Source organism: Opisthocomus hoazin, chromosome 6, assembly GCF_030867145.1.
Source record: "Opisthocomus hoazin isolate bOpiHoa1 chromosome 6, bOpiHoa1.hap1, whole genome shotgun sequence".
Classification (NCBI taxonomy): domain Eukaryota; kingdom Metazoa; phylum Chordata; class Aves; order Opisthocomiformes; family Opisthocomidae; genus Opisthocomus; species Opisthocomus hoazin.
In genome coordinates, this window is record NC_134419.1 from 34,013,408 (window position 1) to 34,028,599 (window position 15,192).

The 15,192-nt window shown below is 42.0% G+C and overlaps 1 protein-coding gene across 3 annotated transcripts in view; it reads left to right on the forward strand.

Annotated features, from left to right (window-relative positions):
• RGL1 (ral guanine nucleotide dissociation stimulator like 1) overlaps nt 1-15,192 on the forward strand; it is a 75,837-nt gene that overhangs the window by 17,841 nt on the left and 42,804 nt on the right. For all 3 annotated transcript variants that reach the window (XM_075422693.1, XM_075422694.1, XM_075422695.1), the window contains exon 3: nt 10,615-10,823. In XM_075422693.1, coding sequence (XP_075278808.1) covers nt 10,615-10,823 — 209 coding nt within the window. The remainder of the gene's footprint in view (nt 1-10,614; nt 10,824-15,192) is intronic.

Genomic DNA, 15,192 nt, shown 5'->3' on the forward strand with positions numbered 1-15,192 from the left:
TACATGACGTTCTTTGTTTCTGCTGACTAAGCAGAAAGTGATGATGAGCTCCACAATTACATTAAATTACATTCCTGGAAGGGGAAAAAAATAGTGTGACTTTTCACAGGAAAAATATTGCAATTTCTGTCTAGCAACAACATCAGTACTGGTGAAAAATGGTCAAAATACGGTTTTTTTCATGCTGACCTATACTTTTCACAAAATGGTGTGACTTGCCATATTAAATCTGTCTGACTGTGTTAGTGGTAATATCAATCATCCCTTCTCTTTGCTATACTTGGTATTTATTAAAAAATGACAGCATATTTCATTTTAGCATTTTTCATGAAAGAAACATGGCAAATGGCCTTACTGACCAGTGTTTCGCAAACAAAATTTGTATAATAGCTTTCCTCTGGTATTACTTAGGGTAGACATGAAGCTGTTGTCATCCTTAACATCCGGGCAGCTTGTAAGTATGAGGATAGTTGAGAAGTTTTGACTTTTGTGTGGTGATGTCATTGGGCTGATACCATAGCAGTCTGAAATGGCATCAAAACTCAGTTGTCCTGGAAATAATCCTGTGATGTCAATAAAACTTTGTGTCAAAATAATCAGGGGTCATACAGCAATGAAATCAGGAACTAGTGAGATGGGAGGGGATGCAATATTAAAATTGCAGTTATGCAGTAATTGCAGCGTAAGCATTTAGGTTATTTGTGGGCTCGGATGACGACTTTAACAGCTGTATTTTTTATATTTGGGAAGCTATTGATGTGGGTGGTCCAGCAGTCCTATGTTGTAGGTGTTTGAAATCTAGATCAGTTTAGAATAGGAGAAAATACTCTGTGTAGAGACCACAGTGTTGTCACGTCACTGAATCAGGTAACTTGACTTCTACTAGCTCATACAGTCTGCTTTGTATAAAGTTCTTTAATATTTGCATACAAAAGGAGTAGAAAGTCGAAAAGGGACTCATATGCGCTTTTAGGTCAGTAATTTAGCCTAAGATGCCAAACTTCTTGAAGTGCGGAGGGTAGGTTATTACCTGTGCGCGTTCATGTGTGTTAGAAATGCTCCTAAATTTGGGAAGTGGACACGGCCTTAGACATTTATGTCATGTTTTGGTTTAGTTGGCTCTTCTATAGGAGACATAGACTAATAAGTGAATTCCATTATGTGTATTCAACCCAGCTGCTTACAATGCATATCAGTATGTCATGTAGCTTAACAAAAATATCACAATGATTTTTGACAGTATTCTTTTTTCAAAGTATTTGTTCATACCTAGGTTTGTACTGCTCCTTGCTTGCTGTGCCTTTAGTTGTTGGCTCGTGACAGTGTTCTGCAATCTCTTGGTGCAAAAGCGAGGCCGTGTGAAGGTGTCTTCTGCTGAACACTCCAGTGGTCTGCTCCCAACCCTATAATAAGATCTAGACTGACTGGTATTGCAGGACACTGGCAGGTGACTCCTCCAAAGACGGTGAAATGGGTGAGGAGGAACTGGGGAGAAGTTTCCATTTCAGTAAGAGATGGTTTGTTTTCAAGCTCCCAGTAAACCTTATGAAGAACTGAACTGGGATCTGGCCTTTTGAGCTGAATGCATGGATTTTTCATGTTTTAAGTTGCCATTTTTAGCTTCCACCTTCTGCTTGTTGCAACAAAACTGGGTTGGTTTAGTGGTCTTCTACACCTGCCACACGGACTCAGTGTAGAAATGTTATTGCCTAGTTTTATAAAGTGGTTGTCATCTACGGACTCTGAGGTGCTTTATAGGGGAGGTCAGTGCTAATCTGCCCTGCCATAGCTGGAAAAACTGAGGCACGCAGAGGTCTTGCACGTGGCTCTACCCAGGGCCAATATTACCATGGCTTGAATTTCCAGAGTGCTAAGAGTCTCTTGAGCCACCTTTGAGGACCTCCCAGGAGGGACTCTTCTTGCATGACTGTTGTCTGAAGAGCCAAACTCCCTACTGTCCGCAGTTAATAGGTGTTCTGCTCTGTGCAGCCAAAATTTTTGAAATTGGTTAAAATCTATGAGCAGAGCAAGTGGTTGCACTGCTTGCAAAGGTTGGCCAGTAGTTCTGGCTAAACTTGGAGGTGGCCTAATGCTTATTTGGCTGTGTAATCTGGTTTATCTAACGTTCTGTAAACATGGATGGTATTAACTTCTGGTGTGGTGAGCAGCAGAAACATCCTGCTTGATGATGCTGTGTTTTCAGATAATCGTAACTGAGGCTGGCATTCTGTATGTAAAGGCAGTATTTGCTGTGCTGTGAACTTGGACCTCTCAGTGTTGCTGGGATGGAAGGCGCAGTACACTTGTCTGGGTAACCTATAGTTGGGCCTACTGAAAGCTGTTTCATAGTCAAGTGAAAGATCTCAGCTCTCTGCCACCTTCTGTACTATTTCTCACTGCTCGGCCCCCCTTCCTTTCTCCTTTATGGTTCCCAGTAAGTAACTTGGCCTGGGAACTGTAAGGAGGCTTTGGCACCTACAAATTTCCAGGACAGACTGGAAGCATGGAGAGTGGGGAGGGAGGAAGAGAAGTTAAGACAAGGGTTGTTAACAGAAAGAGTAATTACAATTTACTGTTTCTGGGGCACTGGGGAACTGCCCCAGCTGCCCGTTTCCCCTCTCTTAGGGACCCTCTATAATCCACACCTTTAAAAGCTTTTATTAGTTTTGACAGTTAATCACTGACTGTTTTATGCAAGCCCAAAGACTCTATGTAGAGCTCTTTCCTCATGGAGACACTAGGTAACACTTCCTTTGTCTCCAGAAATCAAAATATGTTCCAAAACAGGCTGATTTTACTGCCAAAATGGGCAACAAAACCAATTTCCTTGCCTTCATTCTGGTGTCCTACTCACTTAGCTGTTTATTATTTGGAGTATTTATTAACAGCTCAGTTTGGTGATTGGACATCTTGGTGTTCCTACGCCCTGAAGAGAGGAGAATGCTGAGTTTTACAGCAGTAATTCTGCTGTAAGACAGAAGGGCTTTGGAGAGCTATTTAATATGGGATGCATTTGTCTGCTGGGTTAGAAGAGTGTTTCTGGTAAATGTCATTGGATGACAGCTATTCCTCAAACGGTGCAAGACGCACGTGACTAAGAGTCTTACCTGACTTACTGGTTTCTTTTCCCTGCTTTTCTGTTTTAAATTAGGAACTTGCTCAGCTTCAATGTCCAATCAAAACCACCACAAGGGATATTTATACGTACTGACGTCTTGTGAAAATAATACGTCCCTGGCATACTTACGAGAGAACAAGGTTGTGGTGAACAGTAGAACTGTGAAATGCGTCAAACAGACATGAACAGGGTTGAAGTAGTCTGATCTTTCAGGTCCAGTTAACTCAATGAAGATTGGACGTCAGATAAGAGAGGAGGGCGGGAGGGCTTGTCTTGATTTTGTTAAAGGTCCTTCTAGCAGGAGAGGTGAGAGGGAGGATGAGAAGGAACTTTTTGTAGGTAGGAAGCGATGAGAAGGTAGGTGCGTAGATAATACAAGGTAGCTAGAGATTAAGGCTTCGGGCTAAGCCGTTGGGGCAATTTTTGGTCTCTTTAAAAAGCTTGTACGCTGCACAGTTGAACCTCTTGGAGCACTTGATTCTCACAGAATAATCTGGCTATGCTTCTCTGATGTGCAGATGCTTCTAAGAAGCGGCCCAAATTCAGCGGAGGAATTTATATGTTCCCATGGCTGAATAAGTTGCACCGTTTGTAAGAGATGGACAATGCCATTTTAATATAGACATCTTTGCAGGTTCATTTTCTGAGTGCACTTGCTTAAACTTCTTTAAATGCATGCAGCGAGAGGTGATGGCTAAATTAGGCTTCTTTACTTTTGCTTTGATTCATTTAGAGCTAGTCCCGCATCGTTCACTGATACCCAAATGAGTCTGAATTTGCATAACTTCAGAAGGTGTGAGAAGGCACAGCTCAGCAACACGGTGTGCATGCTGTTTCTTATTGTCCCCAGAGTGCCTTTAAGTAGCTGCAAGGTGCCCAAGTGAGTTCTAACTGAGCAACAGCATTTGTGCAAGAGGCTTTTTTTTTTTTCTTCTTTTTTTAAGCTCTAAATCTGACCCACAGCTTTTGTTACTGTTTGCCAGCTCTTCAGACAGATACCAGCCAGGCTGTGAGCTCTAAGGATACAAGAAAATGAGAATGCCTTTTGTATAATGATCATGGAATTAATTGGTCCTGGAAACTCTGGGTTGCTGCCAAGAAAGGCTATTTATGTGGTAAGAAAGGAAAGGAAAAGGGTGGAGCTTTAGAAATCCAGGAATACCCCTGGCTGCGGTATCATAGGAAAGAGCTTATAGAGTTATTTTGGCTTCTGAGTTTGGTGCAGTCAACATGCAGAATTCTGATTTTCAGCAGCATCCAGATGATGTGCAGGGAGTTAGCGAAGGGGAGAGAGCTCTGCGTTCATTTTATTTCCAAGTGCAATAAAAGCAGCTGCTCTTGCGCAGGCAAACATCTACGCTGCCTGGAGACCTGGCCACCCAAACCCTGCATTTCAAGCCACGGTTTCCCAGAGTGGAAACTCTGCTTCAAATTCTGAGTCTTATCTCATGCAAGCTGTTTCCCAGGCTGACGGTGCTGCAGAGTGGAGGACGAGGACGGAGAGGAAAGTGGTGGGCTGCAAGGCTCTCGACTCCCACCAGCACCGCTGAACTGATCGCAAGCGGGAGCAGGGATGTGTACACCCGGGGCCTGCCCTGACAACACATGAAATACTGGTGACTGCATCCGATAGGCTTCGGCTGGTCACTGCACTAAGGCGCGCTCTCATGTGGCATTGTTCAAGCAAAATTACCACTTTTCACGAGGTTTGGGGGTTTGTTTTAACGGTCGTGGGCGGACGGGGGGAGTCAGCACAGTGTGTGCAAGTTTGAGTCAGTTGGGTATGATTGTCAGCTGCTGCCGGTTTTATCTGTCGATACACATCTGGGACAACCATGCTTTCTTCCTTTATAAGTGAGCCTGCTCCCCGTAAATGTTCATTATGATCTTTGTTCGAAGGAAACAGTGTGAAATAAATTGTTAATATCATTGCAGTTCTTTAAACAAGTACTTGACTCAAGCGGGTAGGAGTCTTGCGCAGCATCTTAAAGACGTATTCTTTCCTGAGGTCTGTGTGTTTTTGCCATGGAATCCGCTTGTTCTTTGAACAACTTTTCTGTTTCCTCTGTCTTGGTACTTTCTTTGCGTGATCTATGACTGCATGATAAATGGAGGATACCTTAGGTTTTTCTTCTCTTAGATCCATGTTCTGGATCCTTGTGTTTCTGGAGCTTTTGAAGCTGAACCAATCCATGACCTGATTTTTTTTTTTTTTTCTTCCCTACTCGGTCCCCCCCAATGACTGTAGAAATTAAAGGCTTGTGCTGGAGAGCCTGCGCTTAAGAAAGCAATATCAAAAAAATAAGGGCAAAATCACAAAAAGCATCACATTCCTACTTTCAGAAGGTTAAAGCTGGTTCACATTTAGGCAAACAGTGAAAAGAAAGAGTCATGCTTGATTAGGGTGCCTTATTTTTAGTTAACTTGTAAGTGACTGTACTTTCGGCGGTTTTATTCCAGCATAGGATGTCTGTCCAATAAGTTAATAAAAATAGGTAGAATGGAAAACTCCCCATCTGGAAAAACTGTAAGTTTCAAGGAAAGTCAAAAAACATCTAAAAATCTTTCAGAATTAATAAAAATGCCATTTAAGAGATGCTAGTTAGTTAGGTGCTCTTGAAAATAATTTTACAGAATTTCAAAATGAAACAAGTCTTTACTAAAAGTGGTGATGTTTTAAATCAGTAACCCTGATGAATATTTGATATCTTGTTCACTTATTGTTCATCCCAGTTATTTTCTTTTGGTATTTTTTTCCAGTCTGCCTAACGAAAAACAATGACATTGATTTCATTTCGTGATTCTCGCTTTCAGAATCTCAACAGATAATATTTGCATTGGAAAAAAACTGCAGAGCAGTGTTTCTTTGGGTAAAAGTGATTGTTTCCAGTGATATTTCTGAAACAATGACTACAATTCTGTGTGCCATTATTTGGGTAGCAGCCTGTCTTTGTACTGTTCACAGTTTGAACTATCTTTTTACCCTGAGTTTCTACTCCCTCTTGCTAGGATGTATCATTAAATGAGGAGATGGTGGAGTTTGTAACTGATTTATAATCCCATTGCAGGTTAACAGGTAGCGTTCGTACCATTGGCCCGTGAGGCTTTGGGATCCAGATCTGTGCTTTGGCTGTCAAACTGGAGTGAAACACCTGGCAGCTCTGGGGCACGTGGAGGTTTTGCTTTGTTTTTCTGTCGTCGGTAGGCAGCATGGCAAGAGATCAGCGCATCCTGGCCCGTTCTTGCAGAGAAGGACTGATAGGAAGTGCAGATTGTGGTATCAAAAGTCACAAGTGATGTCTTGCCAGATTCATTGCTTTCATACACCTGGTAGTAAGCTGTGCTGGTTGCAAGCTGCTGGTAACTTAGGACCAGTTTACTCCAGCCCCATACTGGCGGCTGTTGAGGGAGAAGACGTCTGTTGGGTATTCTGCTGATACGCGTATCTTTTCCTCATCCTGCAATTGTGCGTGTGGCTATCTTGCGCTTTCACAACGCCTTGGTGAGTCAGTGAGATTGTGTGTGGGTTCAGGAGCCAGCCCGTACGGGGCAAGGTCAGGACCTGAATTGTATCCAGCCTGGAACCGAATTACAGCTCCTGCAGCAGTGGGCATCTGCCGCTGGCTTTGGAGTTTGTCTGTGTTTGAAGGAACTTTTTGGCCTGGGTGTTTCTTAACCTGCATGGAGCTCTCCTGTTTCAGCAAAAGCTATATACACGGGTAGTGTTTTGTGCTGTATAGCTGTAAGATGATCACCTGGAAAGAGTGTGGGCCCCTCTGCAGGTACAGCACCGCAGAGGGTTAGTAAAGATGTTAGAATTACACTAGATCAGTACCCACACAACCTCAAAAACTAAGGACTTGCTAGAATATACCTCGGTTCAATCCTTCTACATTTGCTTTTGAAAGATGCTGTCTGTCTGGTAGGAATCTCTTTGCTTATCAGTTACACTTGCAGATTATCAAGGCCATAATCCATTGCCTGAAAAATCAAAGTGAGACTGTTTAAAAACATAAAATAAATCAGACTGTAAAATGCCACATATGTTTGTGTATTTTTAGCCTTGTAGAGGACCAAGAAAATCGTGCTGAAGCCCTGAGACGTTGGGGTCTAGCATCTTTGTTAGACTGGTGGATGTGTTGTTGAAGGAGATGAACGGAAGGAGCTGGAGAGCCTTTTTTGTTGCCTTGGTGGACAAAACAGTGCAAAACTTCTGGTGGCTTTAACTGGTACCACACAACTGTGATCAACCTGTGCCGCCGTCAAAGCTTGCAAAGAGTTTAGGAACATCTTTTAATAGCAGTAGGAACAGTACTTGTCCGAGCAGACAACACAAAAGCAAGCACGCTCACTCTTTTGCCTTTGGGTAGCCTGGTTATGTCAGTGAAGAGACGGCCTCTTGATTAAATCCAGACCGAGCTGTTTCCTGTGAGCACACTAACTCAGCCCACAGTGTCTTATGCCGAAAGCCTGTTCTCGAGCTCGCCTGCCAAGTCCCTTTTCCTTTTAAACTTACAGGCAGAATTGCCAAGATAATACAAATACAAACAATCCCTAAAAGTCTCTTCAAATGAGTTCTAGCAGTTTAATGTTTCGCTGACAAATCCAGCTTTAGATTTTCAGGGTTTGGGGTTGTTTTTTTGTTTTGCTTTGCTATTTTATTTTTTTTAACATTCTCTCAAAGTGATGTCTTGGGGAATTTGCACTGTTGCAATTAATGGAAAATTTTGTGTGTGTATCAGTCTTCGCAGCAGATTCTGCCCGTGTTTGGTACATGGTGACATCTGTGAATGAGAAGTTTTTACACACTGGGTAGAATATGGCTGTAAGTCAATACATCAGGAGTGGGGCAATCTTCTGGAGAGAAAATTAATAGTTAAATACAGTACTGCAGACATTTTTTCCCTGTTTGAAAGTGGTTGCATTGTGTAACTAGTTATTTTCAAAAGTATATTTTAACTGTAAGATGAAAAGTCAGCAAGAAAATTTAATATGTTTTTTCCAAGCAAGTTTTGCTTAGGGAAAATCTGAATGGAGGAGATATATAGCGGTGGTAACAACATAGCCTTTTAGCGTTTGTGTAATGGTGTGTGTAACACTACATACACCTTTAAGTCAGGCATATAACAAATTATACACCCTTAAAGCAGCCATAAGGTCCACGGAACAAAATTTTGCAAGTTACTCTGGTGTAATCCCGCTAGTTGCCGTGGGGTGCCTTGGGGCAGCAGTGGGGTTAGGGGCAGCAGTACTGTGCATTGCCTTGCCTATTTCTAAAAGGCGTTACTGGGCTCATGACACGAGCCCAAGGTACCCGGTCTGTAATTTCAGTCTGCTTGAACAGATGTAAACCTGCATTGCTTCTAGGAATTGTCTTACACCTTGCCCCCGAGCTTGCTGTCCCTGTGTCCACCCGTGTGTTTCTGCAGTCATGGGGTAAGCAAGGTTGGGCACCTCGTCTGCGTTAAACCTGATCCACCAAGGGAAGCGCAGGGCTCGCCTCCGGCTGGACTGCTTTCCTCAGCCTGGTTTGTTGCAGCAGGTGGGCAGAAAAGGGCCTCTGGGAATGGCTTCTTTCAGTGGTGTAAACTCAACATGCAGCAGTGGTGTTTTGCAGCTGCGATGTGGCTGTGAGCTTCCTGAGACCTCTGCTTACCTGCTGCGTCTAGCCTCGTTAGTCTGCTGACAGGTCCTTGTGTCTTGAGCCTGTGAGATGCTCCTGGCTCTTCCAGGGCTTCCTACAGACACGGAGGCACCTCCCTGCCAAAAAATCTGTGCCTCGGCCCACTGCTCGTTAGAAAGTCCAGAACATTGTAGGGTACTGCTATTATTCCTATTTTTGCTTTCCTGTCTAGTCTGGGTTTTTTAAATACAGACAGCAGGTTGTGTTTTAATGTAACAGCAAGAATTTGTTGGACCTCATTAAGCTGGGATGAGATGTCCTCGTGCAAGAGTAGCAGAGCTTTAGAATAATATTAGACATCTATATTGTTTGAAAGAAAAAGGGATATCTGTTACAAATAATTCAAAAGCAATGAAATGTAGCGATGTGAATATGAAGTGGGTGGATTATCTGTTCTTGAATATTTTATGAATAGGTGAATTTTTTTCTTTGTGATTTGTCAATATACCAAGCCAGAGTCATTAGTGACTGTAAGTTACTAAATTAACAGGTTGTCTTCACGTCCTCAGTCTAGTACCAAGGTGTTGTGTTAACGCTGGAATATGGTTAGCCTTGGTTTTTCCAACTCATACCCTAGTAGACACTTTCTGGAGCAGAACTTCTTGTTGCAATTACCACGTGTCTAGTGGTGTTTCGTCAGGATGAATTTGAGATGTGTTATCAAGGAACCATAGAGAAACCCAAAATATGGATTGTATCGTTTCTTAGGGGAGTCTCTTAATGTGTATAAATGCTAACTCAATATTCAAAACACAGAAGAGCTGTTAAATTATAAAATATTACTGTAAGGCTGGGAAATCTGAGCTAATGATACACTGTTAGTGTATGGTGTTGTGATATGGCAGAAGCCGTGACCCCGGAGGGGAAGGTTATGATTCAGAAGAGAACCATCAGAGCAGTCCCAGCTGAAAGCTTGCTCTGAGTGCATATGTGAGGAGGAAATCTGCAGCGGAATAATGCTGCAAGGCAAACGGGTTGGACTCATTATATTTATAATATAATTGGACTCCTCTATTTATAATCCCATTTTAAAAGTTTTTTATCACACCTGCTTAACAAATAAATATTTAAACTAGTCACAAAAATATTTTTCTGAACTGTCCTCTGAATAGTGGCAGAATTTAAGTGAATATTTCTAGTCATTTCAGACTTAAAGCAGGCTGCAAGCATTAAACCAAATGCTGCTTACAAAACCCACACACCCCCAACACAAAACCCCAGATTTGTTGACAAATATTGTGCCCAATGGATACCGTAAGAGAAATTTGAAATGTTATAATGGCACATTTGCAAGATGGTTTTAACACCCTCCTTGCAAAAGTGTCATGAAATGTTTCGCATCCAAACATGTTCCTAACCTTAGGTTGTGTGTGGCAAACCCAAAGTCGGCCTTTTCACTAGTGCTGCTGCTAAAGTTGTGGTCAGTTTTCATGTTTATTCAGAAGTGAAGTAAGACCCTGTATTACCACTATTGGTCTCTCTAGTACTATTATTCTTTGTGGGCTAATGGATTTTCTTTTAGGTAATAATATGTGACGAGATCATAAGACAACTTCATAGCAGTCAGACTAGAAAATATTTTGTGGAGCATGTCAGAGAAATTTCTTTAAGATAACCTTACTAAAAAACTTATTTGCTTATTTGATACAGCATTTGGTGTTTGGAGAGCCAACACTGACAAAATCAATTAGTAACTAAAGATGGACCATTCCTGTGAGAAAATGGAAATGAACCTGTGTTTCATTGTGACAGCTGTGTCGGGGATCTGGCTTCTGGCTGACTTTTGTGCTTTGTTTTTGTTTCAACTTCGTAGGGTGAAGGGGACCAGTTACCCCCAGAACATACCGTCAGCCAGCACGAAACATGCAAGATCAGGACTATAAAAGCTGGAACTTTGGAGAAACTTGTGGAGAACCTTCTGACAGCCTTTGGGGATAATGATTTTACCTACATCAGTATCTTTCTCTCAACATACAGGGCCTTTGCTTCTACTAAGGAAGTACTGGAACTTCTCCTTGACAGGTAAGAGCCAGTATATAACGGAAACTGAGCCACCAGTTACATGATAGGGGGATGCAGTCAGGAATTTCTTCCATTACTTTTAGTGGAGATGGGCAGATGTCAAGAATACCGCAAAATTCAGAATTTCAGCATAAACATAAAATGTCTGAATGCATGCTGCCCACATCCCAACTCTCATTAAAGCATAGTCACCAGGTAGGGAAAGTGTGCCATGTCTGACTGCGAAGGAGCCAAACCAGGATCGGCATAAGAAAATTAATATAGCTTTCCCACCCCAAAAAAACCCCAGAATGCAGGGGCTGCAAAGTCCTGCCTAGAATACGTTCTTATATTTTGCTGGATACTGACATTTTCAGATCTAGCTCTCCTGTTTGGGGACTGCTGATTTGAAACAAGGGTTGTACAAACATAAGGAAGAATTTACTATCCCCTTCTGTTACTTCACATGAACATGCAGTCATAAATTTTTGCAGACAGCACAAGAACCGCTTAAAGTTATAAGAATAGCTTTTATGGTAAGACTGTTAAATCACATCCGCTCTATCTGTATAAACGCTTAGAACCTGCAACATTAGTTTTTCCATCCTAAATTTTAACCAAGACCTGACTGGGTCAGAGGTGATCTTATTTTGGAAGTATCATATTTATTGCATTTTCAAAATCAAGTGATGTACAGAAACAGTTACTCTGGAACACAGTAATTAGAACAGAAGAGTAGTGTAAGAACTCCTAGGTTTTAATTTTTGTTCTCCCACTAGGTAGGTAAGGAACAAGGCATGGATAAGTTATCTGTGCTTTTCTTTCGTATCTGAAAAGGAGTATAATGCTACTTGCTTTGTAGGAATGTATTGTGGCTCAATTAATAACGATGTTGAAACGCCTAGCTGCCAGGCCTGCTGTGATTGTAGTAATAACTGTGGTTACTCAAGTGCAGTAACTTCACAGCCAGGTAAGAAGTCAGATGAGGAAAGAGCAGCCATCCTGGGGAGCAGACTGTACACTTAGATTTACTATTGTGAGCTTTACCTCTCAGTCCCTACTAATTCTGACACAGAACATGAGAAGCAATAAAAATTGACAGTGCATGTGTATACGAATATACAAATGCTGAGGAATTCCCTCTTTTGAATGGGTAATTCTTTCTATACCCTCAGTTTTGGATTCTGGGTTTTGGACATACATAACTCTGAAGAACAAAATATGAAAGGGCACCAGGTTTATATGGGTTCTAGTAACTTTAATGATGACCTGCTTTGCCAGGTGACAGTGTGTCATGAGAATCTCTTGCTTCCTAAGCATGTAAATTGCCAAAGAGACACAAATTTATAGGAGAAACCAATAGCTATATGCATATACATTGTCACTTTCAGCCAGTAATGTTTCACATATGATTTATGTTACTTACTTTTATAAAGATACATTTTTAACAGAAAAAAAATGGAATAAACAAAACAGTAGCCTTTGCTTTGCCCAGAATGGCTATTTTAAATATCATTCCCCTAACAGTGCAGTGATTGTTGCTCTGTGTTGGTGGGTTGCCAGACTGCTCTTTTGGGGTTCTTATGTATTAATTGATGTGTATCTGGGGAAATTTTCCTTCTGTGATCAATGAGAACTTGCAAGTAGCTCAAATAATGTGAACCAGGCAGTCAAAGGTGGCTCTAAACCCGACGATATACATCTCGCTTTTCAATTAAAGGCTCTTAAGTTGTCTTCAGACAACTTGCTTTGTCTCAAAGTACCTTCATATATCTGTTGAAACGCCCAGAAAGCATCTTTAATGTGCGTTCCCCACGTGGTTCAACATAGTTTTGATTTTTAGTAGCTTCCATTCTTATTTCTCTCTTAGTGAGTTACTTCAGTAATGCAAATAGATGTCCCACCTGAGGCTGTGACCTCATTTTACAAACTGCTGTACAAACATGCCTTGTTTGCAACAGGTCCCACCCCGAAGACCCGCTACTGTCAACAGATGATGAAGAAAAACAGTGAGAGGAGTAGACTATGGTGCAGATAGCTAGGAGCAGCATACTGAGACAAAGAGAGAGCAAGGGTTTAACTCAGTGACAGTTTTGGAATTTGACACGGCTTTTCATACGTACATATTTTTACAAATCCATGTCTGGTTGGTTTTTGTTGTTCTCAGAAGGCAGAAAAATGGTATGCAAAGGGCAATTCATATATTGCACTTATTTAATTTGTGTAATTACAAAAGATCCCACGTTTCTGACAAGCAAGTTTAGAATCTGCTATTAAATCTGTGAAGTGGGGCAATCACCAAAGGGGTGTTTTTGGAGAAAAGTTCTTGGTGCTGTGAGGCTACCTTGGGTCCTTGGGGCTGGGCTGGCTCTTTGGTCAGTGGGCAGGACTAGGAAAGGAGGCTTGTAGCTGTTGGACTGGTTTGTCTTCCTGTGGGCTTCTGCGCAGAGGACTTGGTGTGTCTAACCCTTGTATGGGACAGGTGATTATTTCATGTGCAAGCATCTGAATCTTCTCCTTTTGGTTGCCTTACCTGTCTGGACTCAACGGGTGCTCCTGGGGCTTCTGCCTAGGCTGTGGGTGCTGCTGGAGGTCTGGGTGAACTGGGGCATGGCAAGGAGCGTTCAGCTGCGGTGTCCTTGCACGTGCTTCTCCCTCTTTGCTGCTAAACAGGGGACATCGCTCTCCAGAATTGTCAGTGACTACTGAAATAATTAAATCTCTCTGAGGATTGAAGCTCTTTAAACTTGGGGTTGGGGCCAAAGGGGTAATCCGTTGAGCCAGCAGCCCATTTTACAGGCAATTAGCCTTGTTATGGTTTAGATTGTTTTGTGGTGTTTTGTCGCTAGCCATTAAAATGCTCAAGCTCTGTTAGGCTGCACTGTTATAAGGAAGACAAAAAAGTCTTTTGGGAATCTTGGTTCTGCACTGAAGTTTATAGAATCCGCTAGATAAACGGTTCTGTTTTCTTCCTGTGTTTTCACCTACTGAAAAAGAGTCATAGCAACCTAGAAATAGAAAAGTACAAAATTAGCGAAATGTTGAAGTTACAAAAATAGATACACAAAGATCATGAATTTGAGAGGGGGATCAGCATCTTTATGAATTTCGTCATCATGGGCTGTAGTTTCTACTTCTCTGTTGTTTTCTTTGATGTAGGCATTAATGATAGGATTTTAAAAAGAGCCTGAAGAAAGTAACTACTCATTCTCTGAGAATCATTGGTCAAGAGACACCTAAACTTGCTGGGCTCCTGTGAAAATGCCAGCTCCATGCAGTAAGGGTTTCTGTAAGTTGTATAGCTGATGCAATTTAGCTCAGTTAACTCTGCAATTAAGTTCTTAATATTTTCATATCTGGGAATTACATCTGTAATATAACAACTGGCTTGCAGCACAAAAGAAGCGGCAAGTCAGACTTTGGAGTCTTTCTTGCATTTTCTCAGGAGTGTATCAGAGGAGAGAAAACCAGCCTTGATTGGGAAAGCAAAGGAGCAGACAGGACGAACTCCGCTTTGGAGTGCGTGCATAGCCAGCGTATAAGAGGTTTCACTTCAGCATTCAAGCAGGGATGAACAGAAAAATTGGTGTCATCGTCTAAAGATGGTGTGCTTATTATTCACTGTATCGTTGGCTGCTGATTGAGGGGGACGATCTTGGGCCATACTTGTGCACTGCTTTGTCCTTGTGGTCTTGAAGAGACTGAGTTCCTGTCCCGTCGGTTCTTGGTAATGTGCTGGCACGGTGGAAGCGCTGGTTTAAGGAGGGACATCCTCCTGTCGTTGGCTTTGAGGGCAGGAAGGGAGAGTAAGGGAAGTTCCGATACTGCAGTTTTACCTCAGACAAATAGCCTAAATGATATTTCTAGCAATGTCTCAGGTAAGTTTGGGTAGTCAGGTTGTTTAGAGCAGCAGCATACGTGACTCTAAGGAAGTCAGCCCTGCCCTCCTCCTCTGACGCTGCTTTAAAGAGGTGAAGATGGTCAGAGGAGGGCAAGGAAGCACAGGGGGAAAGTCTCCATAGAGCAGCACTTTCCTTTCTGAGCCCAATTCTGATCTTACTGGCTTGTGTGCATCTCGGAGCAAGTTAAAACGTCTCCTTCAGAGGAAGGGCACGTAGGCTGCCTGACCTTGTCAACATTATCCCCAGCCTTTTCTAATAAATTATAAAGTCCACAGGAAATCCTAGGAGGTCACCACTTCCTTCCCCTCTCACAAACCTTAGGAGTGTAGTGTTTAAGAATCCATGGATGTTTCTCTTGGCTTTTTGAATATCATGGATAATCTAGAATTTTATGGCTTGAGACAAAATATAGATTAAATTTAAGCTATAAAAGTTAGAATGATTTACACGCAGCTGTGGAATACAGACTTGTGAAGAAAAGCAGATGT